This window comes from Cyprinus carpio, chromosome B24 (genome assembly GCF_018340385.1).
Source record: "Cyprinus carpio isolate SPL01 chromosome B24, ASM1834038v1, whole genome shotgun sequence".
In the NCBI taxonomy this organism is placed as follows: Eukaryota; Metazoa; Chordata; class Actinopteri; order Cypriniformes; family Cyprinidae; genus Cyprinus; species Cyprinus carpio.
In genome coordinates this window covers 22,553,757-22,577,345 of record NC_056620.1, presented here as the reverse complement: position 1 = coordinate 22,577,345, position 23,589 = coordinate 22,553,757, and the positions used below count along the sequence as shown (strand labels likewise).

The window sequence follows — 23,589 nt, the reverse complement described above, 5'->3', positions numbered from 1 at the left end:
ATTTTGCATTATTTCATTACATCTCACCTCAGTGTGTTGAGTTGACAGTTTGGATCCTGTAGTAAATCACTGAGTTGCTTCACTCCTGATTGTCCAGGATCATTTTCTGTGAGATCCAGCTCTATCAGGTGTGAAGGGTTTGATCTCAGAGCTGAAGACAGAGCTTTATAACCTTCTTCAGTGATACTGCAGTTTGAAAGTCTGCAGAAAGACAAAAACAAAGATCAAAACATGAATTCATTACTATTAGCATTCCTCACACCAGTTGGATATTTATATTTCCCAGCACCTCAAAAATGCATTCTGTTTATCAATACTTTATAAATATTTCCACACAATCATGTTTTTCACTACTGTAAGTAACATTACTGACTTGTTCCTTGTTACACAATGCCAGTTTGCAGACCAGTTGGAGCTTTAGCTGTACACTGATTCATGTTTACATTAACTAAATTCAGACCTGAGTATCTGTAGTGTGCATTGTGAATTTCTCAGCAGACTGGAGATTTCTGTTACTCCCAAGTTTCCTAGTTGATTCTCGCTCAGATCCAGGTCTCTGAGGTTTGAATTAAATGCTGATGCCAGAGCAGCACAACCTTCACCTGTAATACTGATGAAGTTCAACCTGTAGAAGAGAGAACAAATAAAAAAATAATCTATACACAATTATGCAACTAATGGGTTTAGCTATTACTTTTATCCACCAATATGAGATTTGCGATGATAATCATACTGTAAAGTAAGGCTACTTCCACACAAAGCCAGAGCTTTCCCTATCCAATCTTTTTTTTGTCCCCCTCATCTCAAGAAATATCTACTGTATGTCCACACAAAACCACAAAACCGACACAAAATGATGTAGTATACATGCCAGACCAATATGTGGCGCTGTAATTCTACCACAGAGATACACCAAAACAGAGAAGAAGACTTTGATTGTGCGCATAAACCTTGCACGTGGTATACAAACAAACATGGAACAATAAATTTATTAATCTGTGTTATTGTTAGTTAATAAAAAGACAATCATTCAGTTTTTTTGTTGTGTTTTGTTGCTGTTACATGACATAGTGGTGTCTGACTAAGGTGCGAGATGTGGGCTGATGACGTCATCGTTTCAGAAAATATACGGATTTCTGTCCACACGAAAAACACAAGGGCAGCGTTTTCAGATTTATCCACTCTGGGACCCCGGTTTTAAAAAATATTGGTTTCGCTCTCCCAAAACACCGGATCCGTGTGGACGAAACACCTATACGATACAAAATGTATGCGTATACAGCTAAATGTGTCTCCATGTGGATGGGGCCTCGAAACACCTATACGATACAAAATGTATTTTATGTCAAAATACTTAAGCCTAACCATGTTCACAACCCTACACTGAACAAGCAGTTTGGAGAATGTTTGGAATGATACAGTTATAATAGTAGTATTTACGTCTTATTTCTTTATCTTCGAATGTTAAAGCCTCAAGCTTTTTATTTTGGTGTAAAACTGCACAGTGACCTTTAAATCTTTGTGTTTAGTTCACATCAGGACTATAAAAACTTTGATACAAATCTGGTGAAATGCTGTAAACATTAGTCCACAAAAATTTTGGAAATTCTGCAAATGTAAAATTAAGTGAACCTTCCAAATGCCCATTATAAGCAGTTTAATTAATGGGTTACACTTTTAAAATACTTACTTCAGCTTTTCCAGTCTACACTGTACATTTTCAAACAGAGTCAAAATAATCTTCATTCCTGAGTTTCCTAGATTATTCTTACTCAGATCCAGCTCTTTCAGATTTGATGGATTTGAATTCAGAGCTGCAGCCAGAACATGACAACCTTCTTCTGTGATACCGCTGTTATTCAGACTGCAGATTTGAGAAAACAGATTTAGTTTCATCTTAATATTTCCCAGTATGTATTAGTTGACAGTTGAATATTACATGTGGGGATGATGATGATTATATGCACATTACAGTCCTATATGGTATTTCAGTCAGCACGCTCTTATAAAAGATAGCTAAAACAAACATAGCAGCAAGATTTTAAGTGTCACTGTAACAAATATATATATAAAAAAACTTACATCAGTGTGTTGAGTTTACAGTGTTTATCCTGCAAGTAGCAAGCGATCTGATTCACTCGTGTGTCTTCTAGTTCATGTTCACTCAGATTCAGTTCTCTCAGGAGTAACGGGTTTTTACCCACAATTCCAGTCACATACTGACAGGCTTCATTTGCATCAGGTCCCAAGAACCTAAAGAAAGAAAGATGAAGCAGAATTTCATAAATAATTTACCTGCACATTATTTGTTTTGTAATACTTTATCACATGACGTAAGTATGAGCCTGCATTTCATTTATATTTTGTTATTACACCACATCTCACCTCAGTGTCTTCAGTTTACAATTTGGATCCTGTAGTAAATCACCGAGCTCCTTCACTCCTGATTGTCCAGGATCATTTCCTGTGAGATCCAGCTCTATCAGGTGTGAAGGGTTTGATCTCAGAGCTGAAGCCAGAGCTTTATAACCTTCTTCTGTGATACTGCAGTCTGAAAGTCTAGAGGAAGACAAAAGTAATGTGTTATATAATTAATGTTATTACAAAACATTTTAATATCAAAAAATGTCTAATGTATTTTGTTTATTCTTTCCTCTTCTGTTCAGAGGAGAAAAACATGATTCATCATCTGACACCAAGCATGCCTTTCCCTCTTCTTTGGTTTACTACAGTAATTTTTCTTGATCAAAATAAATAATTATTAAAACTCAAAAGACATAGTTATTGTTATTATTAAAATCAAACACTAGTTCACCCAAGTTTCTCCAGTGTGCAGTTTGTATCTTCTAATCCGTTCTGGAGTTTCTTCACTCCCGAATCCTGCAAATTATTGTTGCTCATGTCAAGTTCTTTCAGAATGGAGTTTGATCTCAGGACTGTAGCGAGAGCTGAACAACTTTCCTCTGTTAGACCACAACCACGCAGCCTAACATTTTAAACAGGAGAGGGAGAATTTACAAACACAAAGTGCTCGATTCCAACATTTCGTGATTACTGAGAACTCTGTTTAGGTCACCTGATTTCTTTAACATAGATTAAATGTGCAATAAAAACTACATTAATAATACTCACTGTAGTGTGTCGAGTTTACAGTGTTTATCCTGCAGTAGAGCAGTGATCTGATTCACTCGTGTGTCTCCTAGTTCATTTTCACTCAGATTCAGTTCTGTCAGGAGTAATGGATTTTACCCACACATCCAGTCACATACTGACAGGCTTCTTCTGCATCAGGACTCAAAAACCTGCAGAAGAGATGAACGTAGGATATAATTTAATTCCCAAATAAACTTGATGAAAAAAAAAAAAACATCCAAATATGATGGACAGAAGTGTGAAATAGTTTTTCTTGAATTTACATTAATACAGCAGGTTTGCATTAGTGATATAATATTTATATAAACAATTCACCTGCATTTAATTTATTTTGTATTATTTCATCACGTCTCACCTCAGTGTCTTCAGTCGACAGTTTGGATCCTGTAGTAAATCATTGAGCTCCTTCACTCCTGATTGTCCAGGATCATTTCCTGTGAGATCCAGCTCTATCAGGTGTGAAGGGTTAGATCTCAGAGCTGAAGCCAGAGCTTTATAACCCTCTTCAGTGATACCACAGTCAGAGAGTCTAGAAAAGGAATGAAAAACGTAAAATTAAACGAATTAATCAGCTTTTCTATAATTTAGCTTAACTCGTTTAACACTGACAGCGTTTTTTAACATTTTCACTAAAATTCCATTGTACCCAGAAATTTTTGTTGTACGACTATCTGAACATGCAATACATAAAAATAAAGAACAGACCCTCTAATTTTAAACAAAATTTTCTTTTTTTTATTAACACTTGAATGTAAGTACATTTTGTAAAAAAGCAACATTTTGAGCAAAAAGCTGAAAAAAAAAAAAAAACTTTTTTTTATCAAAGACTGCATCTGGATCATATCAGTATGATGATCAAAGCATGTATTAAGCAGATTGCATCCATCAGCACTCCAAAAAGCTTTCACAGTCCTTTACCACTTCCTGGATTGACATTTTACTCTATAACATTAGGTAGTTTTTCTTTATATGCTGTTAAAGGGATAGTTCACCCAAAAATCAAAATTATGTCATTAATGACTCACCCTCATGTCGTTCCAAACCCGTGAGACCTCCGTTCATCTTCGGAACACAGTATAAGATATTTTAGATTTAGTCTGAGAGCTTTCTGTCTCTCCATTGAGAATGTATGTACGGTATACTGTCCATGTCCAGAAAGGTAATAAAAACATCTTCAAAGTAGTCGATGTGACATCAGAGGGTCCGTTAGAATTTTTTGAAGCATCGAAAAGTACATTTTGGTCCAAAAATATCAAAAAACTACGACTTTATTCAGCATTGACTTCTCTCCAGGGTCTGTTATGAGCGCGTTCACAGCACATCCGGTTCGCGAACGAATCACTCGATGTAACCGGATCTTCTTGAACCAGTTCACCAAATCGAACTGAATCGTTTGAAACGGTTCGCGTCAACAATAAGCATTAATCCACAAATGACTTAAGCTGTTAACTTTTTTAACATGGCTGACAGTCCCTCTGAGTTCAAATAAACCAATATCCCGGAGTAATTCATTTACTCAAAACAGTACACTGACTGAACCGAGCCAGATAACGAACGAAACATTTACTCGTTCTCGAGTCAAGAACCTTTTCTGTCGGACGCGTCCGATTCGAGAACCGAGGAGCTGATGATACTGCGCATGCGTGAAGCAGACGGACACACAGCGCGTCTGAACTGAACTGGTTCTTTTGGTGATTGATTCTGAACTGATTCTGTGCTAATGTTATGAGCAAGGGTAAACCGAAGGCTTGAATCAAGGGCAATCATCGCCAATGAAGTCATTACGTCGCGCGCAAAAGAACTGGTGAACCATTTTCGGCAACCGGTTTATTGAATCAAACTGTCCGAAAGAACCGGTTCGCGGAGAAGAACAGAACTTCCCCATCACTACCGGTGATCCGAAAACCGATGCAACCGGTTCTTGACTCGAGAAACGAGTCAATGTTTCGTTCGTTATCTGGCTCGGTCATCAGTTCAGTCAGTGTACTGTTTGAGTAAATGAATTACTCCGGGATATTGATTTATTTGAACTCAGAGGGAGTGTCAGCCATGTTAAAGAGTTTATGTTTTTTTGTTTTTTTTGGATTAATGCTTATTGTTGACGCGAACCGTTTCAAACGATTCAGTTCGATTTGGTGAACTGGTTCAAGAAGATCCGGTTACATCGAGTGATTCGTTCGCGAACCGGATGTGCTGTGAACGCGCGCTCATAACAGACCCGGGAGAGAAGTCAATGCTGAATAAAGTCGTAGTTTTTGATATTTTTTGGACCAAAATGTATTTTCGATGCTTCAAAAAATTCTAACGGACCCTCTGATGTCACATGGACTACTTTGAAGATGTTTTTATTACCTTTCTGGACGTGGACAGTATACCGTACATACATTCTAAATGGATGGGACAGAAAGCTCTCGGACTAAATGTAAAATATCTTATACTGTGTTCCGAAGATGAACGGAGGTCTCACGGGTTTTGGAACGACATGAGGGTGAGTCATTAATGACATAATTTTGATTTTTTGGGTGAACTATCCCTTTAACTGTTGATGATTGCATTATTTTTCATATGCATCTGCTTACACATGAGATCGCTCGTTTCTGCGTCTTCATCGTCTGTGCTTTTGATCAGGAAATTCTGGTCTCATTCAATAGATGTATAATAGTGCCACCGAGCATATAACAGTTGAAAATACAGAAAGCCGTAAAATCTCATATTTGGCAGTAAGCGTTTTCTCATGAAAGATGAGATAACTTGTCAGTGGTGGGGAAAGAGTTAACAATATTAATCCCTAAAGACATCTTCTACAATGAATTCTACAATGAAAAGTGTAAACTGATATATACACAAACATCTATGCAGAGTTAAGTAACTTACTGTAAATGAATGACTTTTCCTGGTAATGCAGTAAAGTAATGCGTTAAGTTTAAAATGTATGTAATTTGGTTACTTATGTCAATAAAATTATGTTACTTAAGTTACAAATGCAGTGTTAAAAATTATGAAGTAAAAATCATGTTTTGTGCTTTAGTATGCCCTTTAAAATGCCCCATTATGGATTTTTGAAAATGACATTTCATGAGGTGTGTAACGCAGTTTTAAGCAAAAGCAAAAGTTTTAAATCTGAAAGTGCACAGTGTATAAAGATATTGTTTCTCAAAAGAAAGAGTCGACTCTGAATCATTTTTAAAACGAATCCCAAGTCATTTCACGTTGACGTCAATAGGAAACATTAGCATATTGCCCACCCACTAGTTGGTCTTTTTGCATTGGTATGAATTAAAATGCTAATTCATTCTTTGCCACTAGGTGCCGATTTTGGAGCAGTAAAATAGTGGTCTCCCTGGTAACACTATACACAAAGCAGAACTGTGCTCACAAACACTGCTTTATTGAGACTGAGGTCACTGCAGAGCAAAAGTGGACATTTCTGAATTTATGGGTGTTTTCAAACTCCAGGGGGTTTCTCAATAATGCAATCAAAATGATCCCCCTTACCTAACCCCACCCATAAACCAACGTTTTCATGAGCAACAGAAACACTTTTTTATACTGCTAAATACAGTGCCATCTGTTTAAGAATAAAGTTCAACATAAATATATACTATTTAAATACTAATAAAGTGAGGGTATATATGCTTTCATCAGTGTTTTATGATAAACATGACTCAATATAACATTGCGACTACAGTATAAAAGCTTTAACTGTTTTAAAAACACAGATTTGTGAGCAGTTTTAGATTTGAAGATGTTAGAAACACACGTCATTGTTGTCATGTGGTGAATTTGGCCAATCGTGAAACAGCTGTGTCGTTATCACCACTCCTACAGCTGAGTTAGCTGGCTGCTCTCGAAATGCTATTGTGGTACTTTGATGCCACGCGTGACAGTGACGTGGTGTCGGTTCAAGTCAGACAAAATTTCTAACTGGCATGCACTTCTTCAAGTCAGCCACTGATCGGTCTGCGCAGTGCTGCATGAAGTCGAACACACCTCAATACTTGGCTTTATCAGGCATTACAGGCATGATGAAATAAAAATGAAACCAATCGGACCAATCACTGCAGATTAGCATCAGTTGTTTGGAAAAATGAATCGTTGAACAAATAATTTGTGAGTCGTTGAGCAAGTAAGGTAAAAATAAATGCATATTATAAGACAATGAACGTGTTATTTTGACCATGCATGCATGTCAACCGGTTGTTGGGGACTCACAAAACCAAAATATAAACCTTTCGTTACCCATAATAGGGGCACTTTAATAAATCACCAGAGAATGTGAGCTAAAATGCAGACGAGTCCTACAACATTAAGATGCAATGAAATGTTGTATTTCAATTTGTATGAATCATATTTCAAAATGTTGCACTCAACATATTTTAGTCTGGCATTATAGTTTGGAAAATGTGTAAACAAGTTAATGTGTACAAGTTTATGTCACACAGTAACACTAATATAAGTAAAAATAAATGACTCCATCAGAATGAGATCATCCGAGAGAAGAGGAGAATGATCACATGAGCTCTGTCGTCTTCTTCCAAATTGGCTGTCGCTCCCGAAAGTCGCTCTTCATTTGCATAAAGTTGAAGAATTCTCAACTTTGTCGCATCACTGGACATGCCCCATCCAGTCACCAATAGCCCGCTGCCCCTGTTGTTGCTGGAAATCGCCAGCTCTCCATTGAAATTAATAAGATCGTGTCACTTTGTCGCTTGTAGTGTGAACGTTGTTTTATTCCTCACAGGGTCTTTTTCCAAAAACGTAAAGTAGACGAGATGAACTTGAATTTTTCTTTGTATACGAAGGTGATGTGGACATTTACATATTTGTGCATCTGAACCCCTGGTTTCTCTTGGATGATTATCTTATAGCGCGTGATGTGCGTGGGCGTGATCACATTATATCTGAGCTCAGACGGAAAAGACTGTACCTCGCGTTGGTTTCATATGGATTATTATTCGTTTCAAACGATTAATTCGTTTCAAACGATATTTAATGATAGACACTTCAAGCTTTCTTTAGATATACTGTATTTCTCATGTCATTTTTGTTAATTTTAGTGACTTGTTTCAGCAAGATATTCATGGAGACTGAGAATGCAGAAAGAAGAAAGTGAAGTGACGTGACGTGTGGCCAAATATGGTGTCACTTACAGTACTTGGAATTTGTGCTCTGCATTTAAACCATCCAAGTGCACACACACAGCTGTAAACGCACATATGGAGCAGTGGGCAGCCATATTGCTGCAATGCCCAGGGAGCAGTGGGGGGTTCGGTGCCTTGCTCAAGGGTCTCACCTCAGTCGTGGTACTGAAGGTGCAGAGAGTTCTGGTTTTGCACTCCCGCCACCGACATTTCCTGCTGGACCTGACACTCGGGCCCAAAACCTTTGGGTTAAAAGTCCGACTCTCTATCCAATAGGCCACAACTGCACCCCCTCACCCCTTCCAAAAAAAGAAAGTGCACCCTATTTGTTTTCTGCTTTCAATCGGCCATTGGCCAACGTCGGGCCAACAGAGAGTGACGGTCGGGTTAGTTTGTTTGGTGTGTTCCACTCGTCGTCTCTTTGGGCTCACGATGGCAGCACGTTTGCCGATTCAAAATGTTGAATCAGCGTCGGGGCCATCGGGACCAATGGCGAGAATGAGAGCTCTGATTGGATGTTCAGTTTAGTGAACGAGTCAGTGCCTGAGAATTAATGCGAAAGTGATGAAAACAAGCACGTAAATGAAGGCAGTACAGGTAGAAGGCTGTTTAAATGTTACGAGATCTTTCCCAATCATTCTAATACGCGTTGTTTGTTAATTAATGTATGCCTCTAGTTTGAGCTCCGTCACGTTATTCTCTATCTTCTATTTTTTTATTGTTGAAATCTATTTTTTATACACCATCATTTTCGTTTCTATAACGTGTGAATATATCCTCTATCGTATTCTACAACAAAAACAATCAGAGCGCCTTGTTATCACTAGTTTTATTTTGATTTCCCGAGTCCGCTAGTAGCTTATAGCTCATTAGCATCACCAGCGTGGTTGTCGCTAAACCCGCGTGCATCGCTAATACTCTATTCACACACATTACAATTGCTTTACTAACTGTTACTTGCTTTAATGGCGGATGTTTGTCTACCTTTGAGTGCAGGTGACGACACGTTCGAGCTGCATTCGGTGCAGCTCGAGCTGGAGGCCGTGGAGAAGCAAATTCGGGTCCTGGAGCAGAGGGCAGTCCCAGCTGAGAGAGCGGAGAGCCGCGCTGGAAACCTCCCGGGCTGACGCTCACAAGTCCAGGGTAAGTATACAGCGCGCTGCTAACAGTCCCACCACCTCCACCCCGTGTGTTTCTCTGCACAGGCCCGGTGCACCCAGGACGCGATCTGCCCAGTTGTCCTTTACGCCGGCGCGGGGACACCACGGACCCTGGGTGCATCCGCAGCGGAGGACGCGAGCCCAGGCCCCGGGCGACGACTTCTCCCCCTCCGGTCTTCGAGATCTCCACACGGAACCGCTTCTCTCCCCTCCGCGAGACGGAACGCGACGCTGTGATCGTCGGAGACTCCATCGTCCGACACGTCCCTGCTACGTTAGCCGAAGGTAAAGTGCACACTCACTGTCTCCCTGGTGCTCGTGTTCTCGATGTTTCTGCGCAGATACCCGCGATCCTGAAGGCCGACGAGAGCCCCAGAGCGGTCGTGCTTCACGCCGGGGTTAACGACACCACGCAGCGGCAGACGGAGACGCTGAAGAGGGACTTCAGGAGCCTGATCGAGACTGTTCGCAGCACGACGCCCGCGGCGACGATCATCGTGTCAGGACCGCTGCCCACGTATCGACAAGGACACGAAAGGTTCAGTAGACTTTTTGCTTTAAATGAATGGTTATTGTCATGGTGTAAAGAACAGAAACTGCTCTTTGTTAATAATTGGAATCTTTTCTGGGAGCGACCTAGGCTTTTTCGCGCTGATGGCCTGCACCCCAGCAGAGTCGGAGCAGGACTGCTGTCGGACAACATCTCCAGGACTCTACGCTCCATTTGACTAGTAAGCCAATTCTCAAATAACTGCTATGATGGATTTTGTTCTACACACTTAAATAGAAGTACTTGCGCTGTCCAATCTATTAAGACTGTGTCTGTTCCCCGAATAGTGAGGTCAAAATATAAATTTAATGTAGGATCTAGAAAAAAATCTTATCGTGATTAAACCAGAAAAAAAATAAAAAATGAACAAAAACAATTTTTAAAGTTTGGGCTCATAAACATTAGATCACTCACCACCCAAAGCAGTTATTGTAAATGAAATGATCACAGATAATAGTTTTGATGTACTCTGCTTGACTGAAACCTGGCTAAAACCAAATGATTATATTGGTCTAAATGAGTCTACTCCACCAAACTACTGTTATAAACATGAGCCCTGTCAGACTGGTCGTGGGGGAGGTGTTGCAACAATATATAGTGATATTCTTAGTGTTACCCAGAAAACAGGATACAGGTTTAAATCATTTGAAATACTTATGCTTAATGTTACACTGTCAGATATGCAAAAGAAATCTATCGTATCTCTTTCTCTGGCTACTGTGTATAGACCACCAGGGCCATATACAGAATTCCTAAAAGAATTTTGAGATTTCCTCTCAGACCTGTTGGTTACCGCTGATAAAGCGCTAATTTTCGGAGATTTTAACATTCATATTGATAATACAAATGATGCATTTGGACTTGCGTTTACTAACTTATTAAACTATTTTGGAGTAAAGCAAAATGTCACCGGGCCCCACTCATCATTTTAATCATACGCTAGACTTAATTATATCGCATGGAATCGATATTACTGACATAGATATCGTACCTCAAAGTGATGATGTTACTGACCATTTCCTTGTATCGTGCATTCTGCGTATTAATAATAATAACTATATAGCTTCGCGTTATCGTCCGGGCAGAACTATTGTTCCAGCCACCAAAGACAGATTCGCAAATAACCTGCCTGATTTATCTCAACTGCTCTGTGTACCCATAAATACACATGAACTAGACAAAATGACTGGCAATATGGGCACTATCTTCTCTAATACATTAGAAGCTGTTGCCCCCATCAAATTGAAAAAGGTTAGAGAAAAAAACGTACTGTGCCATGGTACAACAGTAATACCCAGGCTCTCAAGAAAGAAAACTCGTAGTCTTGAGCGCAAATGGAGAAAAACTAACTTGGAAGTTTTTAGAATTGCGTGGAAAAAAACAGTATGTCCAGCTATAGACAGGCTCTAAAAACTGCCAGGGCCGAGCATATCCGTAAACTCATAGAAAACAACCAAAACAATCCAAGGTTTTTATTTAGCACAGTGGCTAGATTAACAAATAACCAGACGCAACCCGATCTAAATATTCCCTCACAGTTAAATAGTAATGACTTTATGAATTTCTTCACTGATAAAATAGATAACATCAGAAATACAATAACAAATGTAGATTCTACAGCGTCTAATACTTTAGGTTTATCTATCGCACCCAAAGATAGACTGCAGTGCTTTACAACTATAGGACAGGAAGAGCTAAATAAACTTATCACTGCATCTAAACCAACAACATGTTTATTAGTTTTCCCTCACAGTTTATTACAGAAAGAGTTGTTACCTGTAGCAGAAGAACCGCTTCTCCATATTATTAACTCGTCGTTATCTTTAGGTCACGTCCCAAAACCATTCAAGCTGGCAGTTATTAAGCCTCTTGTTAAGAAACCACAACTAGATCCTAGTGAACTGGCAAATTACAGACCCATTTCAAATCTTCCCTTTATGTCTAAAATTTTAGAAAAAGTTGTGTCTGCTCAATTGTGCTCTTACCTGCCAAAAAAAAAATTATCTCTATGAAGAATTTCAGTCGGGTTTCAGGCCCCATCATAGCACAGAAACGGCACTTGTTAAAATTACAAATGACTTGCTTCTTGCATCAGACCAAGGCTGCATCTCATTGCTAGTTTTACTTGATCTTAGTGCTGCGTTTGACACCATAGATCACGACATACTCATAGATAGATTACAAAACAATACAGGTATCCAAGGGCAGGCTTTAAGATGGTTTAGATCCTGCCTGTCCGATCGCTACCACTTTGTTTATCTAAATGGGGAGTCATCTCATTTATCATCAGTAAAATATGGAGTGCCACAAGGATCTGTCCTAGGTCCTCTGCTATTTTCAATATACATGTTGCCCCTTGGTAATATCATTAGAAAATGCGGGATTAGTTTCCACTGTTATGCTGATGATACTCAACTATATATCTCAACAAGACCAGGTGAAACTTCTAAATTATCTAAGCTAACAGAGTGTGTTAAAAATGTAAAAGATTGGATGACCAATAATTTTCTCCTATTAAATTCAGATAAGACAGAGATATTACTTATTGGACCAGAAAACATTACACAGAATCTGGTAGATTACAATTTGCAACTAGACGGATGTACTGTTACTTCCTCTACTGTAAAAAATCTGGGGGTTATATTAGACAGTAACTTGTCTTTTGAAAATCATATTTCCCATGTTACAAAAACAGCATTCTTCCATCTTAGAAACATTGCCAAGCTACGAAACATGTTACCTGTTCCTGATGCAGAAAAGCTAGTTCATGCATTCATGACCTCTAGACTGGACTATTGTAATGCACTGCTAGGTGGTTGTCCTGCATCCTCAATAAACAAGCTACAGGTAGTCCAAAATGCAGCGGCTAGAGTCCTTACCAGGTCAAGAAAATATGATCATATTACCCCAATACTACAGTCTCTGCACTGGCTACCTATTAAGTTCCGTATCAGTTACAAAATATTATTACTTACTTATAAGGCCCTTAATGGCTTAGCTCCTGCGTACCTAACTAGTCTTCTACCACGCTACAACCCATCACGCTCCCTAAGGTCACAAAACGCTGGACTTTTGATAGTACCTAGGATAGCAAAGTCCACTAAAGGAGGTAGAGCTTTTTCGCATTTGGCTCCCAAACTCTGGAATAGCCTTCCTGATAATGTTCGGGGCTCAGACACACTCTCTCTGTTTAAATCTAGATTAAAAACACACCTCTTTGGCCAAGCATTCAAATAATGCATCTCATAATTTTGGACTGCAGTTATATCTGATCAAATGTGCATTATTATTCTTTAGCTTGGGTTAAACTAATTAATTTTACTTGGCTGGAACAGCAGCTACGCTAATTATGTCTCTATTTGTTTCTCTGCTTTGCCACGGGATTTACATCCCGTGGTAACTAGGATTTACACAAGCTCCAGTCTGGATCCAGAACACCTGAGAAGAGATGATGCCAGCCCCTCAGAGGACCTCAGATGATGCTAACCCAGAGACAACATACAGAACTACCACATTTTGCTATAAGTTTGATTGCATAATTGCTGTTAATAGTGTTAATCGTCTGTTTGTTTACGTCTTTTTATTGATTTTTCTGAACATTTCTGCTATATGCACATGAACTGACAGTCACCACTGATAAGCTACTACTAAATATTGTAGAAACTTAATTTTCTGTAAAGTTGCTTTGTAATGATTTGTATCGTAAATTGAATTGAATTGAATAACAACATGAGCCGCTTAAATGATCAAAATTGTCAACACTGATATTCAAAATGGTAAGCAAGCGCTGCTTTGTTTATGTTTTGCATATCTGCGTTTATCTCGTATATCTTTGTTCCTTTTGAATGACAAATAAATAATATTGATAGCTGCTGATATAGACAGTTAATTAATCTCACGCATGCGCAGAATGCATGTGTTAGTTTGCCATCGGCTGTAGTCTGTGCAGTGTGTTTGAGCGCAGCTTTTTGGTCCGATGCTGACAACGTGAGGCGACAAAACTGTCGGCTTTGTTGCCGCTAGTTCTTTGAAGTCGGCTTGGTGTGTCCTGGCCTTAAAACTCTATAGGTGTGAAAGTCTTTCATCTGAATGGTCCACAACATACAAGTAACTCTACATCAGAATAGTTGAAAAACAAAATGTAAGTTTTAGAATGGCCTAATCAAAGTCCACATTTATGGTGTGGAATTACCAGCAACATACCATTTTTGCTGGAAAGCAAAAAAACAAAACAAAAAAAAAAAAAAAAAAAAAAAAATCACTGAGCTAAAATAGTTAAGCCTTCCTTTCTGTGGTGGATTAACCAGATCAAAATTAATAAATGTATCTGAATTCTGACTCAATCCTAGAGCTGCATCTAATGGTTGCCTAAATATATAAATATAAAAAATAAAAGCAAAATAGAAATGTTAACTTGGAAGAATGTCTACAGTATATCAAAATGGTATACATCTATAAGGTCTTCTACATCCAATTACATATTGGATATATATATATATATATATATATATATATATATATATATATATATATGTGTGTGTGTGTGTGTGTGTGTGTGTGTGTGTGTGTGTGATTTAGCTGGTAGCAATGCTAAATGTTACCTAGTTGCTTTTAGTGTATATTATGAAATTTTGCTTTGCTACACCTTGATAATGAAAGTTAGACATTATTAGTCAAACAAAAGGAGATTTAAATTAATCATTTTGCATAATGCCCATATTTTTTTAACAAGGGAGATAGTAAACTGTGAAATTCATCATTTGTCTATTAAAATATGTCAAACAAAATCATAATCTTTAGGTTTGGTTGAGATCAGTTTTTTATTGGTCATCACACAACTTACCTCAGTATCTCCAGTTCACACTTTAAATTCTCCAGTCCAGTGCAGAGCAGCTTCACTCCTGGATCCTGCAGATTATTATTGTTCATGTTCAGCTCTTTCAGATTGGTATCTGAACCAAGAACTGTAGCCAGAGCTGAACAGCTTCTGTCTGTTAAGTCACAATCATTCAGCCTACAAGGAAAACAAGTCACATTAGATTGAATTCATACAGTATAATACAGTAAAATGCATGAACTAAATACAAATATTAAATGTATTATTAGGGGTGTGATGAGATCTCATGGCACGAGGTCTCGCGAGATCTGACTGGTCTCGCCAGAACGTGATGATATCCAAAATCCATGGAATTTGTAAAATTTTGAATTAATTAACCAAAAGTAGGTCATTACACTTAAATCAAATCATGATATGGACTTGTATCTGTAAATATAAAGCCACAAAAGTCATTTCAAATATGAATCCTGCATGTTCTGCCTGTCTCTGTTAATGAATTGTGCAGACGTGCAGTTTACACACACACACACACACACACACACACACACACACACTAAAGCGCATGATGCTCGCAGTGATTTCAGCGTCTGCCATCTCACTAAATGAGGACCTAAACACATTAACATCATCTACAGAACTGCTCTGAGAGTCACTTCATGAGCATTTTACCATTTGATTTGAGTAAAACTAGCGTCATATCACATACACAGAACTGTAAAGGTATTCATGTCAACCTGTCAAAATAAAAGTCCGGTTTGAAATAACGACAATGCGCCTATTACTATTTTTTAGTAGAATGTACATAGCCTCCTCCTACAACTACTAAAATGAAACAAACATTATTTTTAAGTAATAATCACACAACATTTCTTCCATTTTTTAATTGTAATAGTAAATCCCCTTTGTTTGCCAAAAAAAAATAAAGTTTGCTTAATTTTCAATAATTAAATGATAAATGATTAAATTAATGTTTTATGCCTTCATTTGATAACCAGAAAAATGTAAATACACAACACAGAATTAGGCTACTTTAAGAAAAAATTAAATTAATAAATTAAGTTGTTTTATGCATTCAAATAGTTAGACATGCTAAAACACATAATTTGGTAACAATATCTAAAGAATATGTTGAGAAAAAAATAAAACATTTCATAGGGTCCTAAATATGCAATTTTTGTTAAACTTTTAATAAATTGATGTGAAAATGTATGTTTCATGATTTCAATTAATTAGACATGATTTTTAATGAATACAATTTTATTTAACTATTAAAAAGGAGTTGAGAAAAATTAAATGTGGAAAATATTTTTTTTTTTTTATTTGGGTGTAAGTTTGTTTAATAATTAATTTGATTGACTGCTACTTTAAAGGGATATTTGTGTTGTTTATTATTTATTTTTATGTATACTATATAATTTTGTGCAGTTACTTGCCTGTCAGTTGAGTTTGTGGCAAAAACCTTTTGCAGTGTTTACATGTTGTTTATACCTGCATAAAATGTATTAAAATAGATGTTTAATTTCATAAAGTACAATTTAATTTCAAAACGCACCTACAAATTTTTTTTTTTTTTTTGCATTGTGTTTTTCAGTTGAATAAAAGACTATTTTTCCATAAATATTTCATCATTAAGGATTTCTTTAAAAAAAAAAAAGTCTAAAAATATTGTCTCGTCTCGTTCTCGTGAACCCAGTCTCGTGTCTCGTCTCATCTGGTGGGATAAGTGTCTCGTCACGCCCCATCTATCCATCTATTACTGTTACGTGATCATTAAAAATATTGTAAGATTGGTGGGCTAGACTGACATTGCAACTACAAAATCATTAGTATTTTTGATTAAGTCACAAATTTGCTACATAAACCAAACAAGAATACCATTTTAAGGTTTATAGCTTTACTGACAATGAGTTTTATATTTGAAAGCACTCCATTGTTTTTTGGGGTGGAGAATATGGAGGTTAATTATTAGTACACTGAGAAGTTTGAATTATCATTCAAAAAAAAAAAAAGAAGACTTAAATTAGGAAGTTGAGGTAAACAATAACTTCATATTGGAAAATAACAATGGAACAATGTTTTTATAATAAATATTATGTTCTTCTGCTACTAACAAAAAAACTGCTAAATAACCAAATTGTATTAAATGACTTACAGTGCTATTTTGGAGTTTTTGATGACTGCTGATAATCTAATGAGACACTCGTCTGATTTCTTAAATTTCTGAAGCTCAAACTCCTCCAGCTCTTCCTTTGATGTCAACAGCACAAAGGCCACAGCAGACCACTGGGCAGGTGAAAGCTCAACAGATGAGAGACTTCCTTTGCTAAGGTGAGTCTGAATCTCTTTGACCAGAGTTTGGTCGTTCAGTTCATTCAGACAGTAGAACAGATTGATGGATCTCTCTGGAGACAGATTAGCTTCAAATTTCTGCTTGACGTACTGAACAATTTCCTTTTTGCGTTGGTCATTTTCATCTTGCTGTGTCAACAGACCTTGTAACAGTAGTCGATTGGACTGTATTGACAGGCCAAGAAGAAAGCGAAGGAAAAGGTCCAGATGTCCATTGTCACTCTCAAGCGCTTTGTCAACTACAGTCTTGAGCAAATCAGTCAAGGTTTCCTTTTTGCTGTCCTGTTCTGTAGACTCATGAACAAACACACTTTTCTTGTTGATGTCTAGAAACAGATGTGCATAAAGGGCTGCAATGAACTCTTGAATGCTCAAGTGAACAAAGCAGTACATGGTACCAAGAATGATCCCTGTTTCCTCCTTAAAGATCTGGGTACACATGCCTGAATATACTGATGCTTTATAGACGTCAATACCACAGGCTTCCAGGTCTGATTCATAGAAGATCACATTGTTTCTTTCCAGCTGATGAAATGCAAGTTTCCCCAGTGAAAGGATGGCGTCTTTATCCCAGGAAACATCTGGTGTGTATTCTCCATCATATTTTCGTCTGCTCTGCTGGATCTGAAAGCGGAGAAAGTGTGTGTACATTTGTGTCAGAGTTTTGGGAGTGTCTTCAGTATTTGATTCCTGCAGTGTTTTGGAGGCATCATTACACTGATTGTTCTTCAGATCATTATTTGTTTTCATTTCCAAAATGTTTTGGAGAACAGTGGCTGAAATCCAGCAGAAGACTGGGATGTGGCACATGATAAAAAGACTTTTAGATTTTTTAACATGATCAATTATTTCTTTGGCCTGATTCTCATTTTTGAATCTTTTTCTGAAGTACTCCTCCTTTTGTGCATCATTGAATCCTCGTATCTCTGTTACCCGGTCGATACAGTCAGGAGGAATCTTACTGGCAGCTGCTGGTCTGGTGGTGATCCAGATGAGAGCAGAAGGAAGTAGATTTCCCTTGATGAGATTCGTCAGAAGAACATCCAGCGACGCTGGTGACAATACATCACACAATGTCTCATTATCCTTAAAGTTTAGAGGAAGACGAAATTCATCCAATCCATCAAGGATGAATAGGACTTTGTAAATATTCCTCTTTGCAAGGTTCAGTCCTTTTGTCTCTGGGAAAAACTGAGTTATAAGGTCCATCAAACTTTGTTTTTCTTTATCCTGTAAGTTCATCTCTCTGAATGGAAGAGGAAATATGAAGCTGATATCTTGATTTTCTTTTCCTTCAGCCCAATCCAGAACAAACTTTTGCACAGAGACTGATTTTCCGATTCCAGCAACTCCTTTTGTCAGTACAGTTCTGATCTTCTTTTCTTTTCTAGGTTTAAATAAATGTGTGCATTCAACCTGTATCTCTTGTGATTCATGACGCCTGGAAGTAACTTCAATCTGTCTTACCTCATGTTCAGTATTGACCTGTTCACTACCACCCTGAGTGATGTAGAGATCTGTGTAGATGTTATTCAGAAGTGTAGCGTCACCTTGTTTTGCAATTCCTTCAAACACACGTTGATACTTTTTCTTTAGGTTTGATTTGAGATGCATGAAGACCAGCTTATCTAAACACGGGAACAAAAATATATTTTCATTAAAATCTTCTACATTTACAAGTGACAATCTGTCAGTCTACATTCATAAGACTCTTACCTTCTAGAGTATCAGCAGCTTCATCTTGCTTCATATCTCTCAGGAAGTAGAGTGTGAGATCAAGAGCTGCTTCTTTGATACTGCACATGTCATCTTTATCTCTCACAAAGTATTGTGTGTTTTCCTTTTTTAATATTTTCTTAAACTTTTCCAGCTCGTACTTCAAAAATGTTATTATTTTGTCCTCAAGATCCTAAAAAGAAGCAAGAAAAAAGGTGTAGAACAAAAATTAACCAAATTGTATGTTCACATATCAAAAATTCTTTAAATATAAATAATTTACATATAGAACAAAAGTCCAAATGTCATCTAGAAGAAATTTAATTCCTACCTGGAATATGCTGTGGAGATTTTCTCTGAACTTCTTGTGGAAGTGGCACTTCTGAACCTTTGTGCCTGATTTCTCATGTTGAACCCTGTCAGGAAAATAAGGCTGGGCACTGATCATGTTAAACAAAGTAAAGAATAATCAGAATTACCAATAGGGTTTTATTTCTGGAAGTAATTAAGGATTTTTTTAAAAAACTAAACATTTAGGTACACATTCATTTTCAACCTTTTTGCCGATTGGGGATAAATATAAGTTACAAATAAAATTGGGTAAAAAAATATAAGTTCTTACTGCAAAGTACTGAATTTTGCTTCTGACAAACTTTTATTTTGTTTTAATATAATTATTAAACGTAGTTGATTGTTTTTTGTCAGTAAGTGCATTGTATTAAATAATTAATTTAAATGTAAGTACCCAGTAGTTAAAGACACTTACAGAAATATAAAGTGTAGGTCTACTTTTTCTGATCCAGGTAGGCTACATGTTAATAGTGTATAGGCATAATCATTTTAAGATATTAATATAGTTTTTTATAGTTAACTGATGGGTCTTGCTTTGTTTTTAAACATTTTTTTGTGATTTTTTATTCTCAAATATCATTTCTCACATATTTGCATATTTACAAAAGCCATAATTAGCATGGAATTGTGAGTCCAACACAAATTTTGCTTTGTAAGTGTATTTCATTCATTTACCTGACTGAAATGTCACGGGCTAATGTAAAAGTAACATAGACCTTAGTAATATTTTAAATAATGTTATGTAAAGCCTGTAAACATCTTTCATATATGTTTCACATATACTTTTTTATTTTTTTGGTTAATGTTATGTTGATGTTGTAATAAATTGGAATGAAGCTCCAGGCCAAGTTCACTAGAGTGAAGCAGCTTGCCAGACATTTCGTATTGTGTTTTATTGTTTTATTTAGTCATGTTCTCTCATATACACCAGAGTAGAGAAATTAGCCAATGTAGTGCTATAATGCAAACACATGAAATACCTTTTGTTTGGTGATGTTTTTTTCTCACTGAATTTCAGTGGTTCATCTTTTGAACGGTCACTCTTCACAGACACAGAGCTGAACACATGTAAGCCTGATCTTACACTAATGACACAAAGAACAGAGAGAAGACTCATGTCTGATGGCTGCACACATTCTCACTCTCTCATCCTCCACAGAAATATTTTTTACTAAGGAAAATGGAAAACAGCAATTTCCCCTCAACAAATCTGTTACTTCAGTTAAATTACATGTTTATCCAGTTTCTAACATCTGTTAATGAATGTCTAATTTAAAAACATAGATTATGTTCAACTCATTACTTCGGAATAATTTGCTTCAGTATACAGATACCCACTGCTAAGGTCTAGTTTGAACATGTCAATAAATTAACTGTCCTCAATACTGTGTTTGACTGCATCTGCCTTCTTTTTCACTACACAAAATATTTGGTGCTGAAAAAAAAAGTTCTGGTTAAATAATTTATGTTAGAAATCTTTTATTTATGTTTTTGATATTATTTTATGTTAGTCTTCAGCTTCAGTGGAACACAAAAATCTGATTTACTGTACAAATAGTCACATGATCAGTGTTGCTCATATTAGATTATCAGCTTCAGTGGAACACAAAAATCTTATATTATGTAGATTAAGTTAGATTATGTTTTTTTATTTTTTTATATTCTGAAACTGTTCCTGAAATGTTCTGGGTTTTGAAACCCAGATTTCTAATGTGGACTCAACAGCATATTCTGTCTGAACTGCTAGAATGAAATATAGCTTTGCTTTACCTTTGACAACTATTAATGCTGGAGAAACATACAAAATACCTTTTGGTAGGTGATGGTGTTTTCCCAATATAGTCTGGCATTGTTTTATTTAGTCACATTCTATCATATGCACCACAGTTGAGAAATTGGCTAATGCAATGGTAAAATGAAAAACACATGAAATACCTTTTGGTCGGTGCTGTTTTCTCACTGAAGTTTGGTAGGTTACCATCTTTTGAACGGTCACTCTTCACAGACACAGAACTGGACACATGTGAGCCTGATCTTACACTAATAACACAAAGAACAGAGAGAAAAAAGCTTTACTACAGAAGGTTGTCATGTCTGATATCTGCACATGCTCTCGCTATCTTGCCCTTCACAGAATTGCATGTTTGCAACCGCATTTAAGTTTGCGAATTCAGAATTCTTTTGGCTATAAATCAGCAGTGCACTGTCTTAAGTTTGCGAATTCAGAATTCTTTTGGCTATAAATCAGCAGTGCACTGTTAGTCACATGATCCACATATTAATTGTCAACCATATTTGATTGACCTAGAGATTTTGTTGTTTTTTTTTTTTATTAATTTTTGATTGTCAACCATATTTGATTGACCTAGAAATAGAGCAGAATTTCTTCTTAATTTTGAAACCCAGATTTCAGATTCTCCACTGTTCCAAAGCCTACTGAACAGCTAGAAAAAATATATACTTTGCTAACCTACCTTTGACAAACTACTAATGTTGGAGAAACTAACAAAATACCTTTTGGTAGATGATGGTTTTTTCTCACTGAAGTTTGTAAAATCTAAATCTTTTGACTGGTCACTCTTCACAGACACAAAGCTGGACACATGTGAGCCTGATCTTACACTAATGACAGAGAACAGAGAGGAAAAACACACCTTATTATAATAGGTTCCTCAGTAAATAATTAAATACAATAATTAAATATAGTATACAGTAAATGTGCATTTGATCATAAATATGGATGGATGGAAATGGATGTATGTTGGATGTATTTTTTTTGTTGTCTGATGTCTTTCCATGATGAATTTATGCCCCCTGGGGGTTTTCTGTGTAACTGAATTAATGAAAAGAAACTCCAGTCTATTAAAGAGTTAATTAAAGAGAGAAGCAGATTACATGACATGTCTTTCTGTGATGTATTGTTTTTATTTAATCAAGTTGTCTTACATATACCACAGTGCAGAAATTAGCTAAATAGTGTTATAAATGTAAAACAAATAAAGTACCTTTTAACAGATGACGTTTGTTTCTCTGTGATTTCCGGTGGCTCACCATCTTTTGACTGGTCACTCTTCACAGATACAGAGCTGGACACACGTGATCTTACACTGATGACACAAAGAATTAAGAGAGAAAAACATTTTATGACAATAGTTTCATCAAGCCCATATGAAGACATTTGATGTTGCAAATGGGAATTAAATACATTTGACCTTCAGCAATAACTGTGCCTTATCATTCTCAACTTAACCATAGGAAGATAAATTGAACAAAAGTATGTAATGTTTTGGACGCGTTCCTTAACTTTGTCTGTGTTTGATATTTGATTCAATGGAAATCTAAATAAAAAATCTTGTCATTCCACAGAGACTTCAGTGGGATGGGATCAAGATGTTTTTGTTCTGGAATTTAAATGTCTTTGGGTCTTAAATTATAATGTTTATGTGTTACATGCCTGTGTCTCTCTCTCTCTTTCCATCGCTCTCTGTAATTTTTCTTAGGCTCACCCGTTCTGATTTCTAGTTGGTTTGGGATGTTGTTATTAAACCTCATGATGTCAACTTCTCCACTGCCGATCAAGTTTCCCAGCAGCATATAAAAGCATGTTGAAATGAAAGAGAGAGGATCCTTGCTCCCCTGCTTGTTTGCCTTGTGTTGTGTTTTAGGATTGTTCTTTGAGCTAGTATCATTTGTTTGGTTACAGTTTTAATCCCTACCACTTTTAGTTTACCATCTCACTTGTTATTATTTAGCTATTCTTTCCCTTTTGTTTTTTCCCCTTCCTTTTTGTCGTTTTGATGGTGTTTGCTCTGTCCAAGGGAAACGCGATAGGTGATAAGTCACTTGACTTACATAGTGCAATATATAGATAACTCGACACCCCGGGTAAGAAAGTGAATGCCACCCTTTGTAAGTTTTGTTTGCTAGTTGGAGTAGGGATGTTTAGGGTTCTTGGCGCTAAATAATTGCTTTATTTTTATTTTTATTTGTCTGTTAATTTGGTTAGAAGTTGAATTATGAGTTAGATCTGATTTTCTGTTTTCTGTTTCTGTTTTGTTCATTTCTTTTCTTTGGTGTCACTTGCATCCCTCTTTCTCGTGTTTAAAATATAGTTTATTGATTAGAATTGTAAATATATGTATATATTCTGTTCATTTTTCATTGTTAAATATATGTTTATATTTTGTTAGTTTTTTTTATAAAGTACAAGCAGTCTTACCTCTGTTTCTCTGAGTGACTCATCTCAGATGGAGAGTCCGTTTACTTCAGATCACTTCAGAACATCCAATCACTCCTCACAACGCAGGCCTCTATCTATTTTTTTTATTATGC

General features: G+C 36.7%; 1 protein-coding gene across 1 annotated transcript; it reads right to left on the bottom strand.

Annotated features, from left to right (window-relative positions):
• Window positions 1–23: 23 nt before the first annotated feature.
• On the bottom strand, window positions 24–23,499 carry LOC109090101 (NACHT, LRR and PYD domains-containing protein 12-like). Its single transcript, XM_042752231.1, has 13 exons — window positions 23,477–23,499; window positions 22,263–22,364; window positions 21,193–21,270; window positions 20,238–20,342; window positions 19,238–19,322; window positions 18,907–19,099; window positions 16,994–18,818; window positions 14,848–15,018; window positions 3,509–3,682; window positions 2,083–2,253; window positions 1,691–1,864; window positions 461–625; window positions 24–201 (listed from the first exon to the last, which is right to left on the bottom strand). The coding sequence occupies exons 1-13, from the start codon at window positions 23,497–23,499 to the stop codon at window positions 24–26; spliced, it is 3,444 nt and encodes a 1,147-aa protein (XP_042608165.1).
• Between the last annotated feature and the right edge of the window lie 90 nt (window positions 23,500–23,589).

Bases quoted from the DNA above. Each gene is read 5' to 3' on its own strand.
- LOC109090101 (XM_042752231.1), bottom strand. From the start codon at position 23,499: ATGAGTCACTCAGAGAAACAGAG. The intron at 20,343-21,192 runs GTATTTCATGTG...TTGTGTCATTAG, and splicing joins AAAACAGCACCGACCAAAAG to TGTAAGATCAGGCTTACATG. The intron at 18,819-18,906 runs GTAAGAGTCTTA...TCCCGTGTTTAG, and splicing joins AGCTGCTGATACTCTAGAAG to ATAAGCTGGTCTTCATGCAT.